This window comes from Glycine soja, chromosome 9, assembly GCF_004193775.1.
Source record: "Glycine soja cultivar W05 chromosome 9, ASM419377v2, whole genome shotgun sequence".
NCBI lineage: Eukaryota > Viridiplantae > Streptophyta > Magnoliopsida > Fabales > Fabaceae > Glycine > Glycine soja.
Genome location: NC_041010.1, coordinates 44,661,409 through 44,676,686, shown reverse-complemented (window position 1 = coordinate 44,676,686; position 15,278 = coordinate 44,661,409). Strand labels below are relative to the sequence as shown.

At 35.8% G+C, this 15,278-nt stretch overlaps 3 protein-coding genes across 5 annotated transcripts; 1 reads left to right on the top strand and 2 right to left on the bottom strand.

Annotated features, from left to right (window-relative positions):
* The first annotated feature begins 443 nt into the window (after positions 1-443).
* On the top strand, positions 444-5,447 carry LOC114425133 (formin-like protein 1). The gene is made up of 4 exons (XM_028391918.1): positions 444-2,662; positions 2,858-3,036; positions 3,557-3,801; positions 4,262-5,447. The coding sequence occupies exons 1-4, from the start codon at positions 780-782 to the stop codon at positions 5,072-5,074; spliced, it is 3,120 nt and encodes a 1,039-aa protein (XP_028247719.1). The 5' UTR covers positions 444-779; the 3' UTR covers positions 5,075-5,447.
* Positions 5,448-7,496: 2,049 nt separating this feature from the next.
* LOC114425132 (acyl-coenzyme A thioesterase 9, mitochondrial-like) lies at positions 7,497-10,900 on the bottom strand. Its single transcript, XM_028391917.1, has 5 exons — positions 10,404-10,900; positions 9,433-9,610; positions 8,723-9,189; positions 8,151-8,279; positions 7,497-8,019 (listed from the first exon to the last, which is right to left on the bottom strand). The coding sequence occupies exons 1-5, from the start codon at positions 10,812-10,814 to the stop codon at positions 7,858-7,860; spliced, it is 1,347 nt and encodes a 448-aa protein (XP_028247718.1). The 5' UTR covers positions 10,815-10,900; the 3' UTR covers positions 7,497-7,857.
* Positions 10,901-13,733: 2,833 nt separating this feature from the next.
* LOC114367246 (UDP-glycosyltransferase 74E1-like) lies at positions 13,734-15,278 on the bottom strand. Of its 3 annotated transcripts, none has more exons than XM_028324390.1 (3): positions 15,041-15,171; positions 14,779-14,923; positions 13,734-14,376 (listed from the first exon to the last, which is right to left on the bottom strand). In XM_028324390.1, the coding sequence occupies exons 2-3, from the start codon at positions 14,904-14,906 to the stop codon at positions 13,806-13,808; spliced, it is 699 nt and encodes a 232-aa protein (XP_028180191.1). In that variant the 5' UTR covers positions 14,907-14,923; positions 15,041-15,171; the 3' UTR covers positions 13,734-13,805. The 3 variants fall into 3 exon arrangements, with proteins under 3 accessions (XP_028180191.1, XP_028180192.1, XP_028180194.1); XM_028324391.1 differs by having other exon boundaries at positions 14,779-14,881; positions 15,041-15,136; XM_028324393.1 differs by having other exon boundaries at positions 14,779-15,278.

The following is a 15,278-nucleotide window of genomic DNA, read 5'->3' as shown; positions in this document are numbered from 1 at the left end:
AGACTATGTTACTAATGCAGGTTCTTGGATAAATTAATAGATAATTAGTATAATAATAGTATTGTTTTTATTATCTTATTATTTTTACAGTATTTTAAAATTATATAATTGTTGACCTATTTAAGCTATATAAGTGAGTAGTTAATTCGACAGAATTTTAGATATATTGAATTTAAGATATGCCACCTACATTTCGTATTATTTATGTGACCCACTACTAAACATTCACTTTAAAAACAACTCAATCTCAAGATTAAAAAAACAAACTGTTTTCGTTGTCCACTTATTCAAAGCAACAGATATGATGATAGTGTTGAATGTTGTATACCAAATACATCTATAGAAATCTTCATCAATATCGCCTTTCACTTTGTTTCCATGTACCAATTAACCAAGAATGCCAAAAGGTAAAAAGGAAATGAAAAAGAGAGAAAGAAAGAAAAAAAGACTAGAGAAAGAAGAAACAATGATTGGGTTGTAGTGGCATGCACTTAAATCAAAAACCCCAAGAGAGGGGGAAGAAGTTACATAGGCCCTTGAACAGTGCAAATGTGGAACCTTGAAGTAGTGAAACAGAACGACCAAGAGAATCTTAGCTGTATGCAACACAACACAAAACCACCCAAATTCACTCACTCTCTCACCCTTTTCATCTCATCATCATAAAATTCAACCTTTTCACAATTTAAATCACTTCCTTCTCTGCAACAAAAGTTCCCACTGCCATTACTACTTATCTCACTCACTCTCAAACCCTCACTCACTCACTTCACACAACAATGCAAACCTTCTTCTTGTACCTTTTCCTTTTCTTCTTGTTATGTGCACTTCAACAACTAGCCTCATCCCAACCCTTCTTCCTCAATAGAAGGATCCTCCATGAACCCTTTGTTCCTTTAACCAGTACTCTTCCACCTTCTGAGGCACCAAAGCCACAACCTCTTCATGCTTCTCCTTCAAGCCAAAAACAAAAACCAAATCCAAAATATCCATCATCTACCATTCCCACAACCTCTACCACTGCCACAGCAGTACCAACACCAACAACAGCTACAACTACAACACAATCACCATTTTTCCCATTATACCCTTCTTCCCCTCCACCTCCTTCTCCAATCACCTTTGCTTCCTTCCCTGCCAACATTTCCTCTCTCATTCTCCCTCACTCTCCCAAACCCAATTCTTCCTCCAACAAACTCCTCCCTGTTGCTCTCTCCGCCGTCGCCGCTGCGGTCCTCGCTATAATCATCTCCGCCGTCGTCTGTTACCGCCGTCGCCGGAACCATCCCCTCGCCGCCGAAGGCAAACTTATCCGATCCGACACCGACCTCCGCCTGCTCCGGCACAATGCCGAAACCGCCGTCGAAACTCGCAAGCTCCGGCACACGTCTTCCGCCAGCTCCGAGTTTCTATATCTAGGAACAGTAGTTAACTCGCACGTAACTGACGATAGCGCCGACGTCTCCGACGCCGGCGGCGACCGGAAAATGAAATCGCCGGAGCTCCGGCCACTTCCGCCCCTCGCGCGACAAGCTTCCTTGCCGCCGCCGCCGCCGTGCGAGGAGGCGGGGTTCACCACCGCGGAGGAGGAGGGGGAGGACGATGAGGAGTTTTACTCGCCGAGAGGCTCCTCGTTAGGAGGCTCCGGCGGAACCGAATCGGGTTCCCGGCGAATTTTCGCCGCTGGAGGAAGAAGCGTCATCTCTAGTTCGTGCTCTTCCTCTTCTTCCGCCTCGCCGGAAAGGTCACACTCTATCGCGAATTCGCCGTCGGCGAGTTCGAGTTCCCGGAGAACACAGCCAAAGTCTCCTGAAAATTACAACCACCAACACGTGCAATCTTCTTCTTCTCCTTCGTTGTGCTCAACACCAGAAAGGGTTTTTACTGAACATAATTCAAATGAAGCATTAAGTGCATGTACACATGCACATGCATCATCATCATCATCATCATCATCATTACATGAAGGAACGTTGGAGAAAAATGAAAATGCATTATCATCATCACTACCACCACCACCACCACCACCGAGACTATCTAATGCTTCTTCGTCTTCTTCGGCTTTTTCTCTTCCCTCTTCGCCGGAGAAGGTGACACGTAATAACACTTTCGATCAGTCTCCAAGAATGTCGAGTGTCTCCGACGGACTAATGTTACCGGGTTTGTCATCGGTGCCTTTGTCACCCGCCCTATTGTCATCACCGGAAACCGAAAGGGGAACTTTTAATGGATGGAGAACAAGTTCTTTTGGTGCGGCTGCGCCGCAGAGGAAACAATGGAATCTTCCGGTGCTATCACTAACACCACCCTTTGATGAAATTGGAACGGTTCCGGCTCCTCCACCTTTGCCACAGAGGAAGCACTGGGAGATTCCGGGTTCTGGTCCGCCACCGCCGCCACCATTGCCACGGCAAAGGAAACAGTGGGGAGTGCCAGCGCTTGCACTGGGGTCCTCGACACCGATTTCGAGGCCGCCAGAATTGTTGCCTCCTTCGAGACCTTTTGTGTTGCAAAACCAAGGAAGCAATGTCGAGTTGCCGGCGAGTTTGGGGGAAATTGAAGAGACTAGTAAACCAAAATTGAAGCCCCTGCATTGGGACAAAGTAAGAACCACCTCTGATCGTCAAATGGTGTGGGATCAGATGAAGTCCCGCTCGTTTAAGTAAGATTCCAACTCCAATGTTTGTTAACTTTTTAGCCTTTTATATATCAGTTTGGTATTCTCCTGAAATTGGATGTAAATATTTGAAATATTATATTTCATGATGGTGTTTATTGTTTAACTATGAGTCTTTTTCTTGATTTATTTACCTCATTTTGTGGATGCTGCTTAGTTCTTGATTTGGGTTGGCTGCAGATTGAATGAGAAAATGATTGAAACATTGTTTGTAGTGAACACACCAAACCCAAACTCAGTTTTTCACCAGCCGAATCAGGAGGAAAGAGTACTCGATCCTAAAAAGTCTCAGAATATTTCAATCTTGCTGAAAGCACTTAATGTCACTATAGAAGAAGTGTGTGAAGCACTCTTAGAAGGTATATTTTTCTATTCCTGCCCGAAGTTGTCACATAATTTGCTATAGCTTTTTTGGTAGGCTGGCAGTTATTGATTGGTATATTGGCCCTGTAATTAAACTACCCCTTGTACACATTGGGACATTATTTAAGGAAAAAGAGAAGTATTTCAGTAGTCAATTCATTATTAAGAACTTTTGACAGCCTCGTTTTCTTTATAGTGGAATGAACTTATGCACGTCACAATGTTAGAATCAATTGATGAGATTTGTACTTATAATATACAACAGCAGGATTAGTTTGCAGTAATTTGACAATATCCTTTTCCTTTTGCTGTTGTTGTATTGTAGAATTTAGGTGCATTTCTTAGTTGAGAAAAGAATATGTATGTTTCTTATATGCAAGTGTAAATAAAACTGTATAGTGATAATTATCTGTGATCAATAAATACCACTTGAAGGTAGTGGAAAATTTTGTTAACTTGCTGGTTTATTTCAAAGTAGTACTGATGACGCACCAAATTCAATTTGCCTTTCTACAGGTAGTACTGATACACTTGGAACAGAATTACTTGAAAGCTTATTAAGAATGGCACCAAGCAAGGAAGAAGAATGTAAGTTGAAGGAACATAAAGATGACTCACCAACCAAGCTTGGTCCGGCTGAAATTTTTTTGAAGGCAGTGCTTGATGTACCTTTTGCATTTAAAAGGATTGAAGCGATGCTTTATATAGCCAATTTTGAGTCTGAAGTGGAGTATCTTAGGACATCCTTTCAAACTCTACAGGTAATCTGTCACACTCATACTGGTTTATATTTATTTCTCGAGGATTATTCTTGCTATTGTCAAGGTGATAAATAGATGTTCTGAAGGCTTCTAGTATATACAAGATTTTGTTGAAACTTATAATGTTATAAACATGAATAGTTATTTCATTTTTTTTATAATAGTTGGTACTTGGTAGGAACTAGGAAAAGGTATGACCTTGGGTGTAAGGCCATTTCAATTCCTGTTATGCTTATATAGTGTACTTCTTCAACAATTACTCACATTTTAAACGTAAATAGCAGCAAAACATGTTTACATTTCAGTCTTGTCTGCCTCGCTGTTATTCTCATTTTATTTCATTATAGTTTTCTCATAAGAGGTGAAGAATCCGGTTATGTTCCTTATGTTCTTCTCTGGCAAGTTTACCTTGCATTTCATGGCTTCTAGTTTCTTCATCTTTTGATTGGTACTTTTGCAGACTGCCTGTGAAGAGCTGCGACATTGTAGAATGTTCATGAAGCTTCTGGAGGCTGTACTTAAAACTGGGAACCGCATGAATGTGGGGACCAACCGCGGGGATGCAGAGGCATTCAAACTTGATACTCTTCTCAAACTGGTTGACGTCAAAGGCGCAGATGGGAAAACCACTCTACTGCATTTTGTTGTACAGGAAATTATCCAAACTGAAGGTGCTTGTCTCTCGGGCACTAATCAAACTCCAAGCTCTACTTTGAGTGGAGATGCCAAGTGTAGGAGGCTTGGACTACAAGTTGTATCAAGCCTGAGTTCCGAGCTAGCAAATGTGAAGAAGGCAGCAGCTATGGATTCTGAAGTTCTCAGCAGTGATGTCTTGAAACTTTCCAAAGGAATTGCTAGCTTAGCAGAGGCTGTGCAATTAAACCAAACCATGGCATCAGATGAAAGCAGTCAGAAATTCACAGAATCAATGAACAAATTCATCAGAATGGCTGAGGAGGAAATTCCAAAAATTCAAGCCCAAGAAAGTGTTGCTTCCTCCCATGTGAAGGAGATTACAGAGTATTTTCTTGGGAACTTGACAAAGGAAGAAGCTCATCCATTTAGAATATTCATGGTTGTAAGAGACTTCCTAGCAGTTCTTGACCGGGTCTGCAAAGAAGTTGGAATGATAAATGAGAGAACTATGGTTAGTTCAGCTCATAAATTCCCTGTGCCAGTTAACCCTATGCTTCCACAACCCCTTCCTGGATTACATGAGAGACAACAGTATAATGACTCTTCAGATGATGATAGTTCATCTTCATCACCATAGCTATATCACTCATGAAAATGACTTTTTGGCTGCATCTTCTCCTAAAAACCTGGGACCCAGGTGATTTTTGATTGGTCAGAGCTTGCATGCTCTGGCCAAAATTGGTGTAATTTTTTCTCTCGTTAAATTTGTAAAAATCCTTGTAAAAGATTTCAGTTTATGTAGATTATATAGAGAGAGTAAAAGATTTTCTCTGGGGAAAAAAGACTGGATATGTACGATAATGTTGTTGTAAGCATGTACAAAGCATTTCAATTGTTTCCAACAAAAAAGCTTCAGTTAGAGATAACCTTTGCTTGCAATTGACATTATCCTACAATCATAATTCGGGATGTTGTGCAAAGAATTTCAATAAAAGAGCCGTTCTGTATAAGAATAAGTGATTATTATTTTTTCCAATTAAGTTGAACTATACATACTTGAGACATCTAATATAAATAAGGTTGGGTGAAACTATGATGAGATGGGTCAGTTGCAGACTCCAATTTGGTTTCTGCGTGTGGAGGGTTCCTTCAGAAAAAAAAAACATGTTTTATTTTATATATACATTTTCTTTGGATTGAGATTTATTATGGAAACTCGAATTATAATACTTTTTATTTAAAGTTGGCAAATACTTATTTTAATTTTTTTTTTGCAAGAGATTAAAGAATTTGTTTTTTAGGGTATTAAAGAAAAGTTATAATAATGTGATGATGACAAATCAATATTAATTAGTAACTATAACAAGAAATATATAAATAAGTTTAACTTAATATATATTCTCATATCATATTCTATTTGTTTTTAAGAATTAGACTTTCTTCCCCTTAAATATAAGAGTCTTGTAACTAATTTATGTACTTTTAAAAAGTTGGTTAATATAGTTAATAATATTAAATTTATTAACAATTTGTATTATTTTACCAAAATTACTTTTAAATTTATTGGGGACTCATAATCTTTTTTTTTTTCACTTAATTGTTTCCACACCTTATCAATTAATGTGTGTTAGTTTTTCTATTCAATCCCTATGAAAAATACAACTTGAAAATAATATTATAAAAAGAGACGAATAAATTGAAAAAAAGTCATATATTTAGTGATGAATTAAATATTTACTTATTTATCATACCCAATACCTATAGTGTGTGTTTTTTAACCATGTATTTCAATATTTGAATCCTAATTTATAATTGGGTATGTAATAAATCCGGTTGTAAGAGAAATATTCACTCTTTTGTGTGCCCGATCACACGCCTCGATAAAAGTTTATCACTGTTTTTTGACGGACACAATTTCATATGGTCAGAAAATAAAAAACCTCAATACCCGTAGCCATAGTCCCGTACACCGTACCTGTCGTATATTGCAACATGGAGTTTTCTTCTTATGTGTGATTCCATGACACTTTAGTGGTAGTAAATTAGTAATTCTCATCCTTGCTCAACTCAACCTTCATGGGATCAGGAATATGCTTAATGTGGATTTGATGGCAGAATATTGACTCAGCCTTTACTGGTCTTGTTGTCTGTGATTGTTTTCCTTACTTTTATCATCACTGTTGCATTTGATGCTCATGTGGCAAACAGAACACTCTCATGGATAGAGGGTGCGTTTGTTTTTCCATTTAACCACGTTTAAGGAAACTTTCTTATTTTTCAAGATGAAAACTTAAAAGGAAGTGATATTGTAGAGATTTAACTGAAAAAAAAAAAACAGGAATACAGTTGAATTTGTTTGGATAATACAAATCATAAGTACTTTTACTTCTTGTTTTTGTCATGAATATACAAATCAAAAGTACTTCTGCTTTAAAAGCAACCTAATTGTTGCTTCTGATCTAAACCAAGTTTTGTCCCAATCGTGGGTTACAAAATTAATTTTAAAAGAATTCAAACATAATGCAAAACTGAGTTTTGGGTTTGAAAAGTACGTTTGAAGTATCCAAACATATCCGTTATATCTGAGGCATATAAACATGTGACTTAGGTATAAAAGACTTCCTTCGAAAATCAAGGAATGCATTATCTCCTTCCATATTTTTATGTATTTTTTTAAATAATTAATGTTTTAAAATTTTAATATCTAATTAATATTTTTTTCTCAAAGAAACCCTTATTTAATACTATCCCACTACTAATTGTGCAAACATCAAAGACTAAGGTATTACATAAGGATGTTTTTGTCCATATATAATATTTTACTTCCACTAAATATTTTTTAATCTATTTGCAAAGACCTTAAACATCTAAAGATATGAGCCTAATTGCTATTCTCTGTTTACTTTTTTTATTTATTTATTAAAGACAAATTCCATGTTCTATACATTATCGAAGTTGCAGCACCTGATGCAAAGCAAAATAGCGCAGTTTGACTTTTAGTTATAAATGAGACTCTACTTAAAGAGAGTAAGGTGAACTAAGGAGCATGTAAAACTATCTACTAGATTTCTAAGTAATAATATCCCTTGCTTCATATGCATAACAAACGTGGCAATTCACTATAGCCATCATTGATTATCTGATTCTACAGAATTCATAGTAAACTTTCTTTCATTAACTTTACATATGTTTTCCTCATACTACTTGCACAGCAGGTGCCTATGAATTTCAGGTTCATATACTTGTCTAAGCACCAGTTGCCTTCTATCAGTCCAACAATGCCAGACATATAAGCCACACTAGTGCCCCCCTAACAAGGGCAGAAAAATTTATTATATAAAAGCTAATCTTTGAACTTCTGCTCACATAATTAGTGGTGGATATTTTAAATACTTTACGAGCTAAATGTTGTTTTTCATCTTATGTTCTGAAGAATTCATTCAAGTTGTCAGCATCTATGCGCTCTAATATACGCCATGCTTCTTCTTCTGTTGCTGGTACTACATTGCGAAGTTTGAATCCATTTTTCATCGCCTTGGCTTCTGGACGGACAGTGAAAGTGAAATGGAAAGTATTTGATACCTGTAGTCACATAAAAGAACAGAACAGACAAAGCTGATTACAATCTTCAATAACTTCGAAGTTGCAAAATTTAAAAGAGCAACTGAGTAATGGTTATGTATTGTCTAAAGTGCAGGTCAGTAAAGACTAACCTCACTACTACGTAGCTCAGGTCGTGTAACATGAGCAACAACTTCAACGTTGATAAGTGGCTGATCAGGATCGTGAACCTCCGTGTACAGAACACAAGATTTGAGACGCAAAAAGTCCCCTACATCAACCTGTTCAAGAGTTCATTTTCTGACAAATGAGACTGACCAATTGTTTGTTTTCATTATTTTTGTCCTTTTGAAACAGGGAAATCAAGTTTGAAGTGGGGGATAAGTTCCATGGAAGTAGAAGAGCAGAAATGCAATTGCAGGATCATAATGTATGGAAAATTGTAAGCACACATAAGGTCCTAGAACCACTCACAACATCACAAAATTATGTTACATTTCATCCTGAAAAACACTGTCGTACCTGTAATACTCCCTTTCCCCTCTCTCTTTCCTCCACAGATTTAAAACAGAAATGAAACATAAATTACTCTAGATTTTGATTTCACTTCAAACAAATTGAAACTCCTGTAACATTTTTTTTTTGCAAGTACTGTAGTTGAAACATACAGAATTATGTATTAGTCAAATTTTGATAATTTTATAAGGATAGAGAAAAAACTCACAGGTCTTAGGAAATCAACATGATCAACTTCTAGAAAGCAAGGAACTAATCCAGCAAAGGCATATGCTGTGGAGAAAGCCAATTCAAATGCACGATGCATCAAGAAACCTCCAAATATTCGACCATGGATATTCCTTTGCTGTGGCTGGCATATTAAAGCATTCTCAAGGCTGGTATCCTTTAGAAGAATGCTGTCTCGATCAGCTAAAGCTGGCATGTCACAGAATATTCTTCCTTCAGCCAATAGGGCCTGAAGCCTATTTTTCTCCCCATTCTCAAAGTCCCTCTTTTCCCCTTCTCTTTTCCTTTTTCTCAAATTACTTCTTGCTTCAGCTTGTACAAAAAGAAGTTTTTCATGAGCAGTTTCTGGCGAAAGTCGATTCACTGGAGCAGCTTTCCCAGTTTTTGAGTCTCGAGCAACGAATATGAAGTTGGCTGTCAGTGCTACTGAGTCTGAATCATTGCCCTCTGCACATGTTTTGATGATACATAAGTTGTGGAGCAATTGTGGTTAAAATATAAATAAAATAAAATCATGAGTATCAAATGAAATTAAAAATAGAAAATGAGATTATTCTATTATAAAGGTCTATATAATTGATACGTGGAGGATGCAATGAGAAACTTCTTTGCTTTATATAATTGTTAGTGTTTTGAATAAACCATAGATTACTCAATTTGTCAGAGATGTGTAAGCCCTAAGAAATGTACCTTCATTGGACTGAGTAACTTCCAGTTGAATCTCTATTGAGGAGTGCCCAACCCATATAACAGAACCAACTATCTTGAGATCAATGTTAACACTAATTGGCTTCTTTAGTACGATCTTATCAACAGAAGCAGTGACAACTATAAGTGGCCTTGTTGTGCTAGCTTCATCAGAACAATGCTATTCCACAAACAAACAGCACGTAGCAGTCAAAAAATAGGTACATGAAATCTTGGTTAAATGGAGACATTTTGCTCCAAATAAAATAACAGAAGCAAGCTAGTCAAGTACCACCCCGACACACTCAACTCAAACAACGCCCAAAAGTCTATTTACTACATATAAATGCCCAGTTCAGTTTTCCAAATTTAAATTAATGTCCATGTGAAAACTTCCTGAATACAAACAAGCATCAAACTACATTTTGACCTACTACATAACAAACAAGTCATTCACCACAAAATGCCAACCATCAAGGTACAACCTAGTTTGAACTTCAAGGTTCAACCTTATCATCACCATTAACAATTTTACACGACTCGATCACATAATCATATACAAACAATGCCCAGATACTCAATTCCCACAAGAATTTAATTGAAATGCACTGACAATGTACATTTAACTTTTGTTCTTTGTTTACACCGATGTGCAATCACAAATATCCATGAACGACATGTTTGTCGACTTTTATAATAACTCTTAAAAGTCATTCCAATAATGAATTTTTGACCAAGTACAACTTTACACCGAGAATGCATGGCAATTAAACTCTTCCCACAAAAAGCTCGAAAATTCAGAAAAAATAATTAGAAAAAGCTGAAACCACAAATGCCGGTCAGTTTGAAGTTCAACCCCATCATCATTTACATCCTTACTTGACCCTCTATTACACAAAACAAGCAATACCCACATAACAAATTCCCATAAAACCCCCAAAAACAAAAACAAAAATTGAAAATTTAAATTATACCTTGACAGAAATAGTTCCAGCGAGGGCATCAAGATCTTCGAGCAACTTCCCAATTCGGACTTCATTCCAGGGATCCCTATACTGTTCCCTGAGCACGAAATCAGAGGAGAAGTTGTACAAGATGCTGGTCCTGCTCTGCGACGGGGTTCTGGTGAGCAATTCACTCTGCGGAGGAGCGTCCCTCGGAGGGTCCAGAAGCCGCTCAAAAATCTTGGTCCGAGCCTCCCACAGAGCCGTCGTCACCGGAGAATGGTACATCCCCGGCCACAATGCGATGGGTTTCCGGTTGCTGGAGCCGTTCGCCGGCGGAGGGTTCTCCAACGGCGCGGTGGCCTTGGCGAACGTGGAAGCGACGGGGATTGTTCCATTCACGGCAATTGTGTTGTTCGAAGGAGAGGAATTCAAATCCATTGGGTTTTGGTCTTAGGAGTTTCCTTCTTCAACTTTTCTCTACTTCTGCAAGAAATACAACCTTATTGGTGGTTGTTAGTTAGTAACAACAATAATGTTTTGGAACTATTAATGTTTTTTTAAAAAATTACTACTGGAGTACTAGTTTATTTTTTAAAAAATTAAAAAAATATGTCAGGTATCTTTAACTAGAAATAATTAATACGTAAGTGGAAGTATCCAAATTATCCTTAGAAAAATTTGGAAAGATATCAAAATTAATAGTAGAGCTGGTGAATGGTGCAATGTGTGCCACAAATTTGGAAAGAAGAGGTCCACAACACTTACACCAGGGGACCCAAAGCGTGGTATTTCTTTCCATTTTTCTCAGAATTTTATTTAAATATGCCGATATTTAATTATATGTTATCATGTATTATATAGTAATTTTATTAACTTTTAAATAAAGTTATTAAAAGTTATCCTTAACATGATTTCTCATCGATCTCGAATGTATACAAATAAAACTTTATTTTACTATTACTGAGCTGCTTTTTTTAATATACTTACTAGCAGTGTTTTTCTTCCTTCTAACAGCTTAGTAAAAGAAATGGGTGAGAAAAATATATTACCATTTTCAAGATTTCCTCGTTACCATCTATGTTCCTTCAATATATGTAATTAAGTGATCTTTGTTACATATTATCCGTTAAATTTTTTTTTATCGTCTATAATATTTATATCTAAATTAAATAGGATTTTCTTATGTAAAGAATACCAATTAATTTACTTGGATCACTTTTACAAATAATTTTTTGAAATGCATTTATTTCAAAACTAATCACTGACATGAATCTATTGTAGTGCGATTTTACGTCGCATGTCACCTTGGAATCATAGATGAAATTACTATTGTGAATACCAGTTTCATCCCTAACTTAAGTCTAACCAGGATGGAAATTAATATTTTAATATGAAATTGCAAATCACATTTGCATTGGTAAAATCGCAGTTGACAATAACACTTTCATGTATTTTTTTTCTGCTCTGATTTGATAAGATGACAATATGTGGCATAACTTAATGTTTCTTTCTTTTTTTTATGATGAGAGGGGCAAGTGGCCCAGCATAATTGCACTTTTTGGTCTAATTTGATACCACCATTTACTAACGATTGAATTACAAATGAAATATTTACACAAATTGTAAATTATATATTTTCTAATATTGTAATTATGCATAATAGATTAGGTGGTCCACAAAAGTAATGATGCAATCATATTATATGAGATTGAGCTGGAAGTGGGAAGGTAATTACCATGGCCAGTACCAGTAGTGTTCCAACAAATCCCAGAAATTAATGATGAAGATTAACAAAATTTTACTTAGAATTTGGAGATGACGATGATAATAATAATAATATTGGAGTTGGAAATATTTTAACTATTAAAGTTGAAAATATATATTAATCCCTTTGATTTCTAACTATAGAATTGAATTTGAACACTCCACCTAACAGGATGCCTTGGGGCATGCTAGCATGGGTATATAGACCACCAATTTGAATATACCAACTCCACAGATATTTTATTTATTTTAAAATATTTTAATTTTCTGTATACATAGACACATTCAAACAATCTGATATTGACCAAATTGGATTGGTTCAATTTGATAGAAAAATTATACAAATCTAACATAATTCAACCTAAATCATTTTGAACGCTTCAGATAATTAATAAGTTTGATGAAATCCAAATAACTTGACTTGTGAATATCTCTAATTAATAATTATACTTTTGGTTTTCAATTAAACAAATATGATTTTCTTAATTCATATGCATATTCATCCAATTTTTTCTTTGCCTTTTAGACTTCTGAGTTTCTTACATATACATTGTTAATTTTGTCTATATTTGACTAATTATCCTGTATTATCTTTTCAATTTCAAGACTATTTAAACAATTTTGATATAGGTTTTCTCTCTACTGCCTTCAGAATTTTATGTTTGTATACGTAGTATTCCAAATAAGGCACTAATTCATTTTTATCATACGTACATATCATCGTCTGACAGAAATTCGACATGATTATCCATGATTTTTGTTTCCATGCATGGTCTACAACAGTATACGTTAAGGACGAATTTACACAAATATATTGTGATCATGATCTTTCACAATTGTGGGCCATTTACTACACAGTATACCGTGGGCACTGCACAGAGGCTTTCATAAGATTGAAGCGTACGTGGATGGCAGCATGCAATACAATACAACATATATATCGAGAATGTGTCATGAAGCAGTTGTTTTGTTTGTGCCATTGAATACCTATTTAGGAAGATTTCTCATTCCATATCAGTGCAGCATGTCTTCAGAGAGAATAATGATGCCCCTGGCAAAACACAGTCTGTACATGCATGGAACAAGGTCTTCAATGGCAGGAACAAGCTGCATGCAGCAGTGTACACATGCATGAACAATCGTTTCAAATTTTGTTTGCTTTGTTTCGGGGCAAATATATTTTTAGATAAAAGGGGTTTTAAGTCCTTCAATTTTTAGTTAAAATCGGTAGTCTCTTTAATTTATATGTTAAAAACGATATATAATTAAAATATAAAAAAATAAGGATTAAATAATCATTTTTAAAGTACAGAAACTAAGACTAATTTTGATTGAAAACTGATAGACATAAAACACATTTTATTAAGAAAAAAAAAAACTTTCACAGTACGTTGTCTTTAACCCATTTCCTGCAGAGAGTCAACTGGTAATTTTGTAACGTCATGTTAGATTATGCAAGTTTTATATCATTGAATTGCAAATTTAACAATTACTATTATTATATATCTTATGTTATACATTCTCTTTCAAAGGGCAAACAAATTCTATATTAATTTTAGAGCAGAAGCAAATATGATAATTGATTTAATTTAGTGATGTAGACTCACATTTTTTTATTAAATTTTAAATTGATAAAATACTACAAATAGAAGGTTTTAAACTGGTTTAACAAGAATTATTTTGCAATTCCCTGCACGCTGCTTGTAAATTGAACAAACTATTCACAAATTCTGCAATGTTTTTATGAGAACTCCCTTCCTTACTAACAAATCGTGCAGCCAAAGCCTTCCATTGCACCATGTTGCCTTTCACCTCTTTGCCTTTCTCACTATTCATTTTTTCCATTATGCAATACTTCAACACTTCTCCTCTCACAATCTTTTTTTCATCAACTGTAGCTCTAATTCCCATTTTCCAGACATCTACAATTAGCTTAGCATTTATACTTTGATCAAACCAATATGGCATTGCAACCATTGGAACCCCTAAACTCAAGGCTTCCAATGTGGAGTTCCAACCCCAATGTGTTACAAAACACCCTATAGCTTCATGAGCTAAGACTTTTAGTTGGGAGCACCACCCTACTACTAAACCCTTCTCTGACTTCTTTTCAAAATCTTTGGGAAGCTTAGTTTCTTCTGAGGCCTTCACCACCCACAAAAAGTAACTTTGATCACTATCTCTCAAAACATATGCTATTTCCCTTATTTGCTCCTCGTCGAGTACTGCCATGGATGTTGGTTAATTTAAAAATCAAGATAATACTGAATAAATCTGAAGTCGTGTATAACACTTTCAGATTGAATCAAATCTCGGGGTTCAACCAAAATTGTTCAATCGGATAAAATCAAAAGATTATAATTCAAGAGTTTTGTTTTGATCTTGTATGTTTTTGTCACCCCTTATGCTTTCTGAACCAGAATGATTATTTATGATCAAAGAACAGGTGATTTTTGGCGGTTGATGACGGTTGATGGAAGTTTTATCTTTTTAAAAATTGTCTTTTCCTGAAAGTCACTTCCATGTAATTTTCAAAATTTGCCTAAACCGAACATTTCGTTATTACATTAAAACAAGCGCGCATTCTTATTTTAACATAATAAAGAGATCAATTACATTAAAATGTCCAACAATGGACCCAAAAGAAACATAAACAACAGATTGTTTTGGTTTATCATCTAACCATTTCATGCATTCTTCACTCTTAAATTGTGTAAGACCATCATCTTCTTCATCATCATCTGTAAGTCGCGTATTTAAAATCATGGAGGTTATGCATGGTTCTATATTAACGAACATATTTTGAGTGAGGAAAGAAGCCCCAGCTATCGCAAATCTCTTAGCAACCTCAAGAACCCAAGGGAAGAATGAATTATAAACAACACAATGAACAGGGTCACCTGATCTATCATGTTTCTCAAGAAGCTCAGCAAGAGTCTTTGGCCCTACTTGCCAGAAACGTTCCAAGTAGACCTTCCAGTTCCCTGCTTCAGCAAGCCCACTGTTGTCAAACCCATCAGAAATGGATTTAAGTGCAATAGAAGAAGGTAGCCTTGAGCTGGATATGCTAAGACCACACAGTGCACCATATTCGCTATGCTTTTGCTCTCTTTCCTTCTTGTGTGGGGGTGGAGTGGA

Bases quoted from the DNA above. Each gene is read 5' to 3' on its own strand.
- LOC114425133 (XM_028391918.1), top strand. From the start codon at position 780: ATGCAAACCTTCTTCTTGTACCTTTTCCTTTTCTTCTTGTTATGTGCA. The intron at 3,037-3,556 runs GTATATTTTTCT...GCCTTTCTACAG, and splicing joins GTGTGAAGCACTCTTAGAAG to GTAGTACTGATACACTTGGA. The intron at 3,802-4,261 runs GTAATCTGTCAC...GTACTTTTGCAG, and splicing joins CATCCTTTCAAACTCTACAG to ACTGCCTGTGAAGAGCTGCG.
- LOC114425132 (XM_028391917.1), bottom strand. From the start codon at position 10,814: ATGGATTTGAATTCCTCTCCTTCGAACAACACAATTGCCGTGAATGGA. The intron at 9,611-10,403 runs GTATAATTTAAA...TTTGTGGAATAG, and splicing joins CTGGAACTATTTCTGTCAAG to CATTGTTCTGATGAAGCTAG. The intron at 9,190-9,432 runs GTACATTTCTTA...AAACATGTGCAG, and splicing joins AGTTACTCAGTCCAATGAAG to AGGGCAATGATTCAGACTCA.
- LOC114367246 (XM_028324393.1), bottom strand. From the start codon at position 14,939: ATGTTCGTTAATATAGAACCATGCATAACCTCCATGATTTTAAATACG. The intron at 14,377-14,778 runs GTCCATTGTTGG...AAATTAACCAAC, and splicing joins GTTGTTTATGTTTCTTTTGG to ATCCATGGCAGTACTCGACG.